Here is a 15,678-nt window from a genome sequence, read left to right on the forward strand (position 1 = left end):
CTCTGTTAATGAGACTCATCAAGCTCCCTGTTTACAAACCTCATTCTTCGATTTCCACTGAATGAATCATGGATAATATTTAAACCGGTGGGCTGTTTTTGAATTATATTGCTTGCTTTTGTGTAAACACTGCTATACTGCTTCACACCAGCTGTCTGTCTGTAATGAGATCATGAACAAGTTCAGTATCGTTTAGAGGCGGGTTAAGGCTCATCTTTAATGAACCTCATGCCTGATGATTGGGGTCACTGATGAAGTCATGAACCTGAACAGGAATGATTAGTTTCCTCACTAAGGGCAGAGCATCTTTTACTTCAACCTCCAAAAGTTATTGAGTAGTTAAACAAAGCTTATTTACTTTCAATCAAGAATATGTACATGAATATTGTCATTTTATTCCCATTTTAGGGTTCCAAGCACCAGCAGTGCTCTAAACATGTACACACAGACACACACACACACACACACATACACACATTATCTAAACCACTTAACCTCCTGGGTTGCAGGGGCGTGCTGGAGCCTTTCCCAACGCTCATTGGGTGGAGGGCAGCAAACACTCTGGACAGGTCGCTAGTCCATCACAGGGCAGACACACAGACATACACATTCACACTTATAGGCAATTTAAGATCTTCCATTTGCCCAAATGTGTGTGCTTGGACTGTAGGAGGAAACCCATGTAAACATATGGAGTTACCAGTGGCCAGTACCTGACCTCACTAATGCTCTTGTGGCTGATTGCAATCAATCCTCTCACTAATGTTTCAACATCTAATGCAAAGCCTTCCCAGAAGAATATAGGCTATTGCTGCACCAAAGTGAGCAAACCCATTATATTAATAAGCTTCATTTCAGATGTCACACTGGGTGAGCCAGCAGTGTTTTGTGCCGTTTTTTGAAATATTGTACATTTCAGTTTTGCCTGAATGTAAACTTCTTTTGCAGTAAGAACAAAAAATGATCCAGTCAGTTGGTCCACACTGTTGCTTGATGTGCATTATCTCTGATAAACAATCAAGCAAATAAACAAATAAACAGATGAATGTAAAATCCCTGGTGTCAGCACCCTGAAAAGATGTTTATGTGTCACTATTGTTTTGCAATTACAGTAGTACAATGAACTGTACAGGGCAAAGAAGGAGAAAATAATACACTGGTCAGTTATAACGCAGCCACATCGCCATGGGCAGAAGAGAGAACACCATGCTGACATCCACTTATGTAACACTCCTCTTTCTGTTTCTCTCTCACTCGTTGTCATGGGGGGACTCTGCGCTCTAGCTGTCAACGGATGTCTTAAGTGCTTTTGCCATCAGCGCTTTGTTGCGTAACGTCCTGTCAGGGTCTGGGGAAACCATGTGAACAGCAAAAGGGGTCCTTCTTCGCTACTGGACATCTGCACTCTAAAGAGGTTTTGTGGCTAAAGGTCTGAAATGACCACATGAGGTGAAGGAACATGGCTGGAAGTCCATTAAGAGAGTAAAGCCCTAATGTTGCTACTAAATGTATTAAAGATTCCAGAGCTCGTTCAAGTAGATATCTGGGCCAGTCTTTGAGGAGGCTGAAAGGACTGGCAGGCATAGAACTGTACAAACTGTACACACTAAAGAAAACGTAGAGCTGGTGGTGTTATTTATGGCCAGGATCTTAGATGGTATAGTGTATGTCCAAAGCATGTTTCTCTCTCTCTCTCTCTCTCTCTCTCTCTCTCTCTCGCTCTCTCTCACTCTCACTCTCTCTCTCTCACTCTCTCTCTCTCGCTCTCTCTCTCGCTCTCTCTCGCTCTCTCTCACTCTCACTCTCTCTCTCTCACTCTCTCTCTCTCTCTCTCGCTCTCTCTCGCTCTCTCTCACTCTCTCTCACTCTCTCTCTCTTTCACTCTCTCACTCTCACTCTCTCTCTCTCACTCTCTCTCTCTCGCTCTCTCTCTCGCTCTCTCTCACTCTCACTCTCTCTCTCTCACTCTCTCTCTCTCTCTCTCTCTCTCTCTCTCTCTCTCTCTCTCTCTCTCTCTCGCTCTCTCTCACTCTCTCTCTCTCACTCTCTCTCTCTCTCTCTCTCTCGCTCTCTCTCGCTCTCTCTCTCTCACTCTCTCTCTCTCTCTCTCTCTCTTTCACTCTCTCACTCTCACTCTCTCTTTCTCTCACTCTCTCTTGCTCTCTCACTCTCTTTGCTCTCTCACTCTCTCTCTCTCTCTTTCTCGCTCTCTCTTGCTCTCTCACTCTCTCTCGCTCTCTCTCTCTCTCTCTCTCTCTCTCTCTCTCTCACTCTCTCTCTCTCTCTCTCTCTCGCTCTCTCTCTCTCTCTCACTCTCTCTTGCTCTCTCACTCTCTCTCGCTCTCTCTCGCTCTCTCTCTCTCACTTTCTCTCTCTCTTTCTCGCTCTCTCTCTCTCACTCTCTCTTGCTCTCTCTCACTCTCTCGCTCTCTCTCTTTCGCGCTCACTCTCATTCTAGCTCTCTCTCTCACTCTCTCTCTCTCTCACTCTCTCTCTCTCTCGCTCACTCTCTCACTCTCTCACTCTCACTCTCTCTCTCTCTCACTCTCTCTAGCTCTCTCTCTCTCACTTTCTCTCTCTCTCTGTCTCTCTCTCTCTCTCTCTCTTTCTCTCACTCTCTCACTCTCACTCTCTCTAGCTCTCTCTCTCTCTCTCTCACTCTATATATATATATAAGATTCTACACTACTTATTGGACACTTTCAAATTGAACCTGTTTGATAATGATTATGTTGAGGCCATTGTACAGCGAAGTCTTATCTCAGTGAAGCTCATGTTCAGATGATTATGTTAGCCTGAGCTCACACTGTGAGGAGGACATTGTAAATACTGAAAAATTTCTAAGATTCTACTTTTCACTCAAATCCACTTTTAAATCTAAAAAAAAGTTTTAATTATTCACAACTATAGTAGTGATAAAGTGAGTTTTTTTCTGTTGGTGTAAGATTTTGAGAGAAGTGTGTATGATAACAAGCTTAGTGTGCATTGATTTGGAAAATTGATGTTTGGAAAACCGGTTAAATGTTCTGAGAAATGTTTGTGTCCAATCTTTTTAAATAAAGAAAAAGTTCAATTCTATTGTTTTTATGTTTATTCATACATACACTAATGTTAAATATGGTATTTTACATGTTTTCTGCCAAGAGATATAATTTTAAACAGTTTTCTTGGCTTACATGACATATTTATACAAATTTGTATCTTTCCATCATCTAGCCTCCTGATCTATAACCAACCCCCCCACACTTTAGGCCTTTTTAGTAATGATGTAATTGTAATCTGTAGTCCACTTTTTATAAGGCTTCAATTACACCCTCTGAATGGATTGAATCCATCAAACATGACGTCCTGTTTCCTGACTGTATATGCAATAATCAAATACTGAACTAAAAGCTCTTCAAACAGCTCCAAGGAAAGCCTTGTATCCTCCGTGAAACAGGTAAGAGTCTGGGTATAGTGATTATAAGTACTAATACAATACAATTACAAATTAAATTAACTGAAAAATAATAAACAGTGTCTATCATTGGAAAAGGCAGTCTCTTAAAATCCCAAGCTTTATTCCATCCCAGTGCTTATTATTCAACAACTAGGAGTGTGTAATGGAAATAATGGAACTAATCGCTGCCAATTCACTAAGAAGGAGTTTAACCCCTTAAAACCCCAGGGTTATTACATACTAACGCTTATTATTCAGCGCCAACATGGACTTCACTGCAAACTGAATGAACTATACTTAAATCTATTCTTAGGTTATAGAGGAGTGTACTAAAACAATTGGGCCCACCCGGCAGGCCTTGGCCCTTTAAGGGGTTAATTAATTGTGAAGGCCCTAACTCTCAGTATTGATTTGAAAAGATGGCAAAGAAGAGCACTAATTGTGCTGCAGCTGAAAACCAGATGAAGAAATGACTCCCTGATGCTGAAAGAGCACATCTATTACATGATGGGGAGGAAGCCTGTAAGAAACTTCAAAGCGAAGCACAGGCAGTGTGAGCTCACGTGACTGTCAGTGCATGCAGGGTTTCCATCCACTCTGCTTGTACATTTCACACATTAATAATGCATTATAGCAGTGTTGACCTCCTCCAGACGCAGCGCTTCCCTCCCTCTGCTTCAACACACCTCACCCAGCTCATCAGTTCATTGTCAAACCCTTCAGGAGGCTAAGATGAGAGTGTTAGAATACCTTATAAAAATATGGAACATAGGCTAGACTGTAAAACACAGCACAGCTCAATAGAACAGGTACGTTACTAGAAATAATAAGTAATCTAGCACAGAACAGCAAATAGTAAGTTAACAAAAGTTAACAGTAATCGTGCATGTCATGTATGTTCTGCTGACTCATTGTTTGAAGTTTGAGAAAAATAACATTTTTAGGAAGCCAGTTTACTTAGTCCTAAGTTAAAACTCACAACTGATCCAGAATACGGCAGACAAGCCCAGCTCTAGCCTTTTGCGGCCCTAAGCAAAAGGTTCCTCATCTTGCTACTTGATATACACTCTTTAAAAATGTTAGATGTCAAGCTTAAAACAACAGAAGAATCTCTTTTGGTCTTATATGGAGCTGTTTTCAAAAAGGTTCTATACAGAACCATCTACAGCACATCTGAAGAACCCTTTCATGATGTAAAGAACCCTTTAATCAAGCAGGAGGTTATTTGAGTGTATATGGTTTCATTTTCATGTACATCTGCATGATGATAAATTATGGCCTGAGCATCTAAACCTGGATTAATTACAGTCTCAGTATTTAAACATAGATTAATCACAGTCTGAGCATCTAAACCTGGATTAATCACAGTCTGAGTATCTAAACCTGGATTAATTACAGTCTCAGTATTTAAATGTAGATTAATCACAGTCTGAGCATCTAAACCTGGATTAATCACAGTCTGAGTATCTAAACCTGGATTAATTACAGTGTCAGTATTTAAACCTGGATTAATCACAGTCTGAGCATCTAAACCTGGATTAATCACAATCTGAGCATCTAATCCTGGATTAATTACAATGTCAGTATTTAAACCTGGATTAATCACAGTCTGAGCATCTAAACCTGGATTAATCACAGTCTGAGCATCTAAACCTGGATTAATTACAGTGTCAGTATTTAAACCTGGATTAATCACAGTCTGAGTATCTAAACCTGGATTAATTACAATGTCAGTATTTAATCCTGGATTAATCACAGTCTGAGTATCTAAACCTGGATTAATCACAGTCTGAGTATCTAAACCTGGATTAATTACAATGTCAGTATTTAAACCTGGATTAATCACAGTCTGAGTATTTAAACATAGATTAATCACAGTCTGAGCATCTAAACCTGGATTAATCACAGTCTGAGCATCTAAACCTGGATTAATCACAGTCTGAGTATCTAAACCTGGATTAATTACAATACCAGTATTTAATCCTGGATTAATCACAGTGTCAGTATTTAAACCTGGATTAATCACAGTCTGAGTATCTAAACCTGGATTAATTACAATACCAGTATTTAATCCTGGATTAATCACAGTCTGAGCATCTAAACCTGGATTAATCACAGTCTGAGTATCTAAACCTGGATTAATTACAATGTCAGTATTTAAACCTGGATTAATCACAGTCTGAGTATCTAAACCTGGATTAATTACAATGTCAGTATTTAAACCTGGATTAATCACAGTCTGAGCATCTAAACCTGGATTAATCACAGTCTCAGTATTTAAACATAGATTAATCACAGTCTGAGCATCTAAACCTGGATTAATCACAGTCTCAGTATTTAAACATAGATTAATCACAGTCTGAGTATCTAAACCTGGATTAATTACAATGTCAGTATTTAAACCTGGATTAATCACAGTCTGAGCATCTAAACCTGGATTAATCACAGTCTGAGCATCTAAACCTGGATTAATCACAGTCTGAGCATCTAAAACTGGATTAATCACAGTCTGAGTATCTAAACCTGGATTAATTACAGTGTCAGTATTTAAACCTGGATTAATCACAGTCTGAGCATCTAAACCTGGATTAATCACAGTCTGAGTATCTAAACCTGGATTAATTACAATGTCAGTATTTAAACCTGGATTAATCACAGTCTGAGTATCTAAACCTGGATTAATTACAATGTCAGTATTTAAACCTGGATTAATCACAGTCTGAGCATCGAAACCTGGATTAATCACAGTCTCAGTATTTAAACATAGATTAATCACAGTCTGAGCATCTAAACCTGGATTAATCACAGTCTGAGTATCTAAACCTGGATTAATCACAGTCTGAGCAACTAAACCTGGATTAATTATAGCCTGAGTATCTCAGCATGGATTAACAAAGCCCACAGCTATGTTTGTTAGGTTTCATGAAGCTGAAATTTAGCCAGATCGACTGCTTCTTGTTCTCCAGCTTCAAGAAAAAAATTGCTTGATCTTTAAGCCTTTTCTCCTTCATCTTCTCCTCATTAATCATTGGTCTCCAAATGTGTAGGCTCGTCTTTAAAACATGATTAACCAGTCGCCTTTTTCTCCTTACTCAAGCATCTTAAAAAAACAGGATACAGTAATACTTCAGAAGTTGTTGGGGGGCTCCTGGCTACTACAGAGCCCTAATCAGCCACTAATGTTGCTTAAGTTCATCCACATCACTCATCTGCTGTGATCCCTTCATTGCCGTCCTGGAGGTGCCCACATGTGATTTTAAACCCTGTTTGCCTACAGAGCCAAAAATGGACCTGTTCCTCACCACCTGATGGCAGTGACCCATCATCCCTCAAGATTCAGAAACAACAAGCATCCAAGACTCTTCTCTGCACTGGCTCCAAGGTGCTGAGGCAAACTTTCTCTACTGCCACTTTAACAATACATACATCCTACATCCAGCTGTTTTATTTAAATAGAAGCCAGGCCTCTGGATGAGAGCTTCTGCTGAATGCTGTAAATGAAAACGCAAATATTTGGATGGAGGTGCGGGAAGAGCAATAAGTGGGCATTTAAATCATCGCTGAAGGCAATGCGGCCCGAACTGCCCACATTACTGCCCAGTTTACAACTTCTAATCTCCTTTGCTGTTGTTGTTAAGCAGATCTTTCCTGTAAAAGCCTGCTTGTCTAGGCTTAATGACAATTTCCAGCAAAGACCATTAAACCGGTGCTTTCAGCGGAGCTTCGGCTTCCCTTGCCTTTCACATGAATAGCTCAACATACTTGACACGTTTAAACCATCTTGAATAAATCTGCCCACGCTTCAGCGCGAACATGGCCCTTCGGCCAAAGCTGAGTCTCTACTGAGAAAACGTCACATGTTATAAACCAGCTGCACGTGAGTCAGAACATTTTCATTTCCCACCCGTATTCCGCCCCCTTGCGCTTGGGTTGGCCGCCTTCTGGCTGGGAAAGGATAGTAGATCATACTCACACAACTGATAGGTGGACGATATGTGAGTATGAACTATTAGCCAATCCTAGCGCAGTTGGGCGTGGCTTGTTTGAATATGGGTGGAAATAAACACAAGCCTGGATTTGTCAGCGTGGAAGTGTGTGGCATCTCTTCGCTGTCCTCATACTGAGTAGCATCTGATGTTAAACAGGTCTGCCTGCTGGACGACCAAAGGAATAAACGCACTGCACGGCATTAATATGTGAAAATGTGGAAGGACGCGAAAGGGGAGTCTGTTGGAAAGCGCTGTGATTGGAACGCACGGGCTCAGCTGAGATCAGCACCCTGGACAGCGCATCTCCTCAACTTTCACTCCAAGCTGGAGCTGTTCTGCTCGACTCAGCATGGCTCTGGGTGAAGATGACGCGACGCTGAAAGCTTTGAAGACCACCCTGCGCTGCCAATAAGTCTGGATAGAGCCATGAACTTGTGGGAGACGCTGCTGGAGCTGATCATCGCCGCGATCGCCGTGGCGTCGCTGCTGTCCAACGTGCTGGTGCTGCTGTGCTTCGCTTCCAGCGCGGAGATCCGCGCGCAGGTGCCCGGTGTCTTCGTGCTCAATCTGTCCTTCTGCAACATCCTCGCGGCCACGGTAACCATGCCCTCCACCATGCTCGGGGTAGCACGTGGCGGGAAACCTTTCGGAGACTTGTACTGCTGGATCCTGAGCTTCGCGGACACCTTCTTGACCACCAACACCATGCTGAGCATGGCTGCCCTGAGCATCGACCGCTGGGTTGCTGTGGTCTTTCCCCTCACCTACTCCAGCAAAATGAGGTACACAAGAGCGTTTGCCATGCTGGGCTACACGTGGCTCCATTCCCTCGCCTTTGCCTTGACCCCAGTGCTCCTCTCCTGGGCTGATTACAGCCCCACTTACGCCTCTTGCACCATCGTGCGCCCGGACCACTCACACCCAGCACACATCCCCTTCACCGTGTTCACAGCGCTGCTTCACGGGGCGTCATTCGCGCTCTCTCTGACAGTGCTCTGCCTCGCCTACCTGAAAGTGCTTCAAGTGGCTCGTTTCCACTGCAAGAGGATTGATGTGGTAACGGTGCAGACCCTCTTACTGCTGGTCGACATTCATCCCAGGTAACTAAACGGGTTGTGCTTTTCAGAGGTGGACAATAACTACAGTAACTACTAAAGGTGCAAAGAAGGGTTAGTTTTTTTGGACCGATGCCACAGTAGAACCACTTTTGTTGCCCTTAAGAACATTTCTTTATATTACATATAATCTGTGTGTCACTTTTTCCAGCAATCTACTTTTCCTCACTTCCGTTTGATCCTTAAACTTTAGCTACTAATTTCCTTTTATGTGTGATTTCATTCTGTTCCATTTTGCTGCCATTTGGAGCTTTAGTGTTTTATTTCATATCAAAAGAATCCCAGAAAGAGAAGAACACAGTCGAGCAAACTTCAGCTCGTATTCTGGCAGCAGATGGAAAGAAGCTCCACTGGAGTTCTACGCTGCAAAAATGAAATTATAGCGAAATTATAATTGACATGGGTTGAGTTGTAAATAGCTTAAGTAGCCTGATTGAATTTGAGTTTGAATGGCCACGACTCCAGTTTTACTACACACTTCTATAAGACTTCTATAAGATGAACTCAGCCAATGCAGTTTGCATTGTAGTCAGTGTAGTTACTCGGTAATATGCCTCATTATGTAAAAAGCCTAGGATTAACTTATTAATGTATTACTCTTCAGTTATTTTTAATTCAATCAAACACGGTGACCGTCTTAGTATTACATAGACTTTGACATGTAAAAACAATGCAAGTCTTTTTTTATAGAACCATTATTAAAAGGTTCTTTACATAACTTCATACAAGATGCTCCAACTCATAGAGACGAACCATTTAACCATGCAAATAACCATTTATTCATTTCAGTTGTTCTTTCAATTGTTCTTGGTTTGGATGTATGGTTCCATTTTACATTATGTGGACTTTAACTCCTCAAAGTCCCAAGCTTACGTACTGAGGCTTATTATTAGTTAGCAACTACAAGGACTTGAGTGCAAACTTGCCTGCTTCCAGCGTGGGATGGAGGTTAGGGAACCAGCCCTGTGACCGGAAGGATACCAGTTCGATCCCCTTTGGCTGACAGTCCATGACTGAAGTGCCCTTGAGCAAGACACCTAACCCCCAATTGCTTCCCGGGCGCCATGGATAGGGCTGCCCACTGCTCCGGGCAAGTGTGCTCACTGTCCCCTAGTGTGTGCGTTCACTAGTGTGCATGTATGTGGGTGCTTCACTGCACAGATGGATTAAATGCAGAGGTCCAGACACAGTGACAATTCTATTATTTTCTAATTCTAAGCTATTCTTAGTTCATAGGAGTGGCCATTTAAGGATTAAATAGGTTCTTCATACTGGCACATTTCATTTGCAAAACTGGTAATTATCTCCAGTGATGCTACAGCCATCTGTGGCCAGGAGTCCATGAAATCAGTTGGCCTCACTCTCTGTGGGTGGGAAAGATGGCTCTTGTTTTCATCCATCACTCAGTGCACTGCTAGGTAGCAGGAAAGTCTGTTAACTGACATAACAGAAGAGTTGACAGTTAGCATTCTCCTCCAAGCTCCAAGTGTTTCGAAGTTCGATGACGTTTTGATAGCGGCAGTTCAAAAAGATGCAGTGATTGGCTTTACATGACTCAGAGGAAGCGGTTCACTCTTCCTAGAACTGGCAGTATCGTGTGTTTGGGGGGGGGGGGGGTGCTAGTGAGTGGGTGGAAGTGGAAATGACTAAATTGGGGAGAGAAATGGGGGAAAGGGCTTATTTAAAGAGCTTTAAATGGGAACCAAAAGGGGTTCTTTTATGGTACCACTCCAAAGAACCCATTTTATTTGTAAGAGTGTGGAGAGCTCAGCATTTGAAGAGTTTGTCTAATATTTTTTCTTACCTCTGGTTGTTTTTTTTGTTTTTTTTTGTATGGCTTTAGTCTACTCTACCCACCACGGCTTCCTTCATAACAAAGCATAACATGTTAGAGTAGCATTGTTAAGCTGGTGGGATACTGTGGATTACAGTATGAACTCTTTACTCTACAGTGTCAAAGAAAGGTGCTTACTGGAGCAGAAGAAAAGGAGGCAGAGAGCTACCAAGAAGATCTGTGTATTCATCGGCTCTTTCGTCCTGTGTTTCAGCCCTTACGTCATAACAAGGTACTAAATTGTCAAGCAGTAAGAGTACATTCCTAAAAGTTGCTATATAATATTATATATTTGGTATGAAAGTATTCTAAGTAGAATCATGGCTCTAAATAGAACCATTGCCTTTAATTAAAAAAAAAAAAAACCTTGAAAAAGTGTGTTGTGTTATACTGGATCCTGAATAAAACGGTTCAAAATGTCACATAACACGCTTAAACATCTGTAACCACAAGGTCACAGGATCCAATCCCCACATGGTGTACCAAAACAAGTAAGATTAAATAGCAGAGATCAGCAGGTTTATTATCCCTGCCCTTCCGCTGCGCTTTGTCATTGTACCCTTGAATAACACAGTAATCCCCAGATTGTAATGAAGTCTGATGAGGTTAATAAAGGCCTACAGTGCAAAGCAGAACCATCACTTTTATAATTTTTACGGGGTTCAGTAAAGCGTCAAGAAAAAGAGCATTAAATGAGCTACTTTCTAGAGCTTTTTAAAGTGTAGTTCATATGTTATAAAAACTGTAACCAGTTCAGCATCTTAGCATTTAATGCCTTTTGAATGCCATAAGACCCTATTACAAAAAACAATGCAGCCCCCAATAGCCAATTTCACTTCATGACAACATGAACGAGCATGCATGCTCTAATGTGCACACTACTGTTCAAAAGTTTGGAATTTCACAAGAATTACTTTTTACATGTAATAAAATCCAAAAGTAGATCTAAATATTATAAAGTACAGGAAAAGCTATTTTGTATGGTTTATTTAATATTGAACGTTTTTGGGAACACTAATGAATTAATGAAAGATATACTTTAGGGATCTGTTAAGTCTATTGTTTGCTAAGTTGCCTTTTGATTTAATTACCAATTTTAAAATACGAGGCCTTTTGGATGTTAATTTTACCATAAATGTATTCCTGATGTTATACAGTCTTTTACTATCTACAGCTAAATCATCATTCCAAATACATCATAACTTCATTTTTACTTAAAACGTGTGAAATTTTATTAGGGTCATATAAAGAGGCATTTAATATCTTCCTCAACAACAAAACTGGTTTTATATCATTGAAAACAGTGATTTTAAACCTAAAACTGCATTGTATATTTAAGCAGTTATCTCAAATCATCATGCAAAACTTTATTTTTTTACTTAGAAAAACAACAAAACAATTTATTTGAACAGGAGTGGCCAAACATTTGCATATGGCTGTATATAATGCACTATAAAATGCTAAGAAGCTGGCTGTAAATCCTTATAATGTACCTGCAGCTGATGCACACTTCTACTCTTTTGTTTTTCCATTATTGGCATAGCAATCTTTGGGTATACAGAAATGTAGTTACAGAAATCTTGTCTTAATCCAGAGTTCTGTAGCAGTGTTCCTACGCTTGCTGCCAAGACTGATGCATTTCTCTGATTGATAGATTCCGTTTGACAATAAGCTGAAGAATCAGATGCTTCAGGACCAGGAGTGTGTACAGTGTGGGACACAAGTGTTAACCCAAACGTTAAGAAGAGCCATTTTGTCTTTTCAACATAAAACAAACGATCTTGGGAGCCACAACATTTCATGCCTGTTTTTGTAAACATGTCTCAATTGAGTTCTAATGTAATACAGCTTAAAAATGTAATAGAACCAAAAACCTCTGCTTTAAGCCTTATCTCAGCTATAGCCTCTTTTCTCGCATCTCTGGCAGGACACTGTTCCTCAGAAGCAGAAGAGTTTCTTGTAAAACATTTCTCAACATTCGTTTGTTTACAAGGCTGAAGTCAGATTTTCATTTGCCGGCTTCTTGTTCGAATTTTCCCATTCCACCTTAAATGGTGCCTGAGGTGCCAGAAAGTAACTGTCGCACTATTTAAGATGGATCGGGAAAATTCGAATGAGAAGCTGGCAAGCGAGAAGCTGACGACGGCTCTGCGACTTTTACAGTTTCTTGTTGCAGAGTAAACGTATCTGGAAACCAGCTGCCTATAAATGCAAAGAAGTCCATTCATCTCTAAATGATCAATGTTCATCTTAAATCTTTATCTTTGCCTTTTTGTTAACTACTAGCTAGGTGAGATTGTGGTCACTGTTATGGTGACCAGCAGTCTGCACACCAACCTTCAGAGTTAAAGAGTGAAATAGCAGTTATACTTTAACTCCAACATTTAAGACAGTTTATTATTAAAGTAGTTTGAAGATCAGCATTATCAGCTTAATTTAACTGAAAATAAGGATTACGATAAAAAATCTAGCTCTACAGTATCGGTATACCAGCATGTCTCTAACATGAGCTTCAGCTGTGTAACAGCCAATCCTCAGCTGAGTAAACAGACAGAATCTTACAGCTATGCATCGCACATTGCACACTGTCGGTTCTTCCATTAACTTAAATGTAAAAAACTGTGGACACTAAAACGCAAGTAATTTCACCAACTATATATATATATATCAAAACTTCCCAGTCTCATGGCGTGGTGGGTAGCGCTGTCGCCTCACAGCAAGGAGGGCCTGGGTTTGATTCCCCGGCCGGGTGACCAGGGTCCTCTCTGTGTGGAGTTTGCATGTTCTCCCCGTGTCTGCGTGGGCTGAAACAATCAACCATAACAGTGATCCAGTAGTCTACTGGTTATGTTGGCAATTAATTGATTATTAATCTACTACAAACTAACATTCTGGCACGATTGGCCCCTCCCAGTCCTGTCCATGTGCTTTTGTTTTGGTTTTTGGTCTGGCCCCTTGTTTTGTGACTCCGCCCCTGATTGTTCCCACCTGTTTTCCACCTGTGTCCGGTTATCCCTCGTTATCCCTGTTTGTATTTTCCTGAATTTCTTTTTGTTCTTTGTTTGATGTTTGTTGGATGTACTGTTTGGTTGTTCTGTTTGAGTGTGCTGGTTGTTTCATGTTTATGTTTGGAGTTCTGTGATTATTTTTGTCATGTCTGTCCCTCCGGCTCTTCATGTCGGCTGTAAGAACCAGGACCGTTTTGACCATGACCCTGGATTTGCCCATAATAAAAGTCGCTTATCTCAGCACGTGCGTCCGCCTCATCACTCCCCACCGTTACACATTCAAACTATGCATAGGCCAAAGAGAAAAAATGTTTTTATCTTATAATGGAAGTTATATATATATAACATTGTTTCCATGTCTTTTTTTGTCCCTTTTATCATAACATTTTGACACAAGGCAAAAAACAGTAAATGTGTATCAGGCTCTCAGAGACCTGTAGATTTTATGCATTCTCATCATGCAAATTGCAATGTAATCCCTGCAGCAAGAAAGTACAGTCTAGCCAGTCTTTTTATATCAATTATGACAGCAATATTAATAAAGCATCCAAAGAGCTTCTGCAATAATAAGCAAACCTCCTTCTCTCTAGACTGACAGAACTGGTTCCATCGGTGAGGATCAATCGCCACTGGGGGACTGTCAGCAAGTGCCTGGTGTACAGCAAAGCTGCGATGGACCCTTTTGTATATTCCTTGCTACGGCAGCAGTACAGAAAGGCACTCATTGGCATGACCAACAGGATTCTGGGCCGCAATGCGTACTCCTCCTCTGGCCACAGCAGCTCCTCAGACACAGACAATGAATGCAACCTGCAGCATGTTGGCTAAATGCTGAAGGCTAGAGAGAAAAGAAAAGAGGACGCTGACACGTTCAACCCTTCAACCTTCAAGCAATTTCCTCAGGAGCCCACAAGAGTGGACAACAGACAATTAGTTGAGCGTTTACATTGCATATCTCAACAAAGAGGTATGCAAATAAGAAACAGACTGTATATGACATGTTTTCTTTTAATGCCTACCCTACTCATGGTTGACATCATGCCTCCAAAGGATGGTGGACAGTTTAACAGTCAGTCAACAATCCAGCATCCTGTCATTTGTATAAATTAAAATGAACAAGGCGTTCATTCACCAGTGGCTGCGATTAACAGAGTGCGCTTATCTTTCCTAAACTGCACAAATGCACAGACATATGGCTGTAAATCAAACCCTCATGAATCCACACAGACAGATTCTATGCTATTATTATTGTTTTCTTTTTTCAAACAAATGGATAAAAGAGAAAAGAAAAATCCAAACCTCAAAGCACCTGGTTATCAAGGTCTTCAAATCCCACGTTGCTTTCAAACACCTGAAAAAGCTCAGTCCCGTAGGTGGTCCAACTAGGGCTGGATTATAGGGTTAGTACAGAGCTCTGCTGACAGTGCGCCCTTTTTTTTGGGTTTTCTGGTGGATTATTTGCCCATCATGGCTCAGCTCAGTTCAGCAGCTAAAGGCATGACTGTTAGCTCAGGGTTGAGTGCTCCTCCACCTCAGATGCAAGCATGCTGCCGTGTGGAACTAGCTGAAGTTCCTAAGTGACGTAGAGAATGTGCTGCACAACAAAACACTGCCATGTATTTTTATGCCTGTATATATTGGTACAAATAAAGTAAAAGTCTCAGTAAAGTTAATTATCATACATTGCCAAAATAGTTCAGTCAAATGACCTCTGAAATGATAACGGTGGCTCGTTTGAGAAACCAAACCTGTCTTGAAGTTACTAGTATGGCTTGAAAACTACTGATGACAGATGAAGGCAGACCTACAACATGACAGATTTTCTATGTGTCAATACTGTAAATACCTTAAAGCATTCCTGTTTGCCCATCTACCTGCTAATGGAGGGTCGATTTTGTATTTTTGTAAGAGCCCACAGTTACATTAATGTGGTTTATGCATGACATTGAGGAACAGAATGTAATTAGTAAAAGATTTGAATTTTTCCCTAATGTTTGTTTCTTTGATTAAATAAAATACTTAAAAATACTTTAAAAAATACTTGTGGATCTTCAGGTTCAGTCAATTAAGTGGTTACTAGGGTTAAACCTGCTATTAATATTAGTAGTATAATAACTCTGTAGGTAGTTTGACCAGAGGAGGATGGGTCCCCCCTGGTGAGCCTGGTTCCTCCCAAGGTTTCTTCCTCAGTTCTGAGGGAGGTTCTCCTTGCCACTGTTGCCTCTGGCTTGCCCACCAGGGGGTTTCTGTACATTCTTACACTCCTGTTTTATACTTTGTCTTTTCCAAAATT

The 15,678-nt window shown here is 40.9% G+C and overlaps 1 protein-coding gene across 1 annotated transcript; it reads left to right on the top strand.

The window, feature by feature from the left end:
• The first annotated feature begins 7,547 nt into the window (after positions 1 to 7,547).
• On the top strand, positions 7,548 to 15,327 carry gpr78a (G protein-coupled receptor 78a). The gene is made up of 3 exons (XM_017710212.2): positions 7,548 to 8,528; positions 10,496 to 10,609; positions 13,976 to 15,327. The coding sequence occupies exons 1-3, from the start codon at positions 7,855 to 7,857 to the stop codon at positions 14,211 to 14,213; spliced, it is 1,026 nt and encodes a 341-aa protein (XP_017565701.1). The 5' UTR covers positions 7,548 to 7,854; the 3' UTR covers positions 14,214 to 15,327.
• Positions 15,328 to 15,678: the final 351 nt, after the last annotated feature.

Source organism: Pygocentrus nattereri, chromosome 5 (genome assembly GCF_015220715.1).
Source record: "Pygocentrus nattereri isolate fPygNat1 chromosome 5, fPygNat1.pri, whole genome shotgun sequence".
Classification (NCBI taxonomy): Eukaryota; Metazoa; Chordata; class Actinopteri; order Characiformes; family Serrasalmidae; genus Pygocentrus; species Pygocentrus nattereri.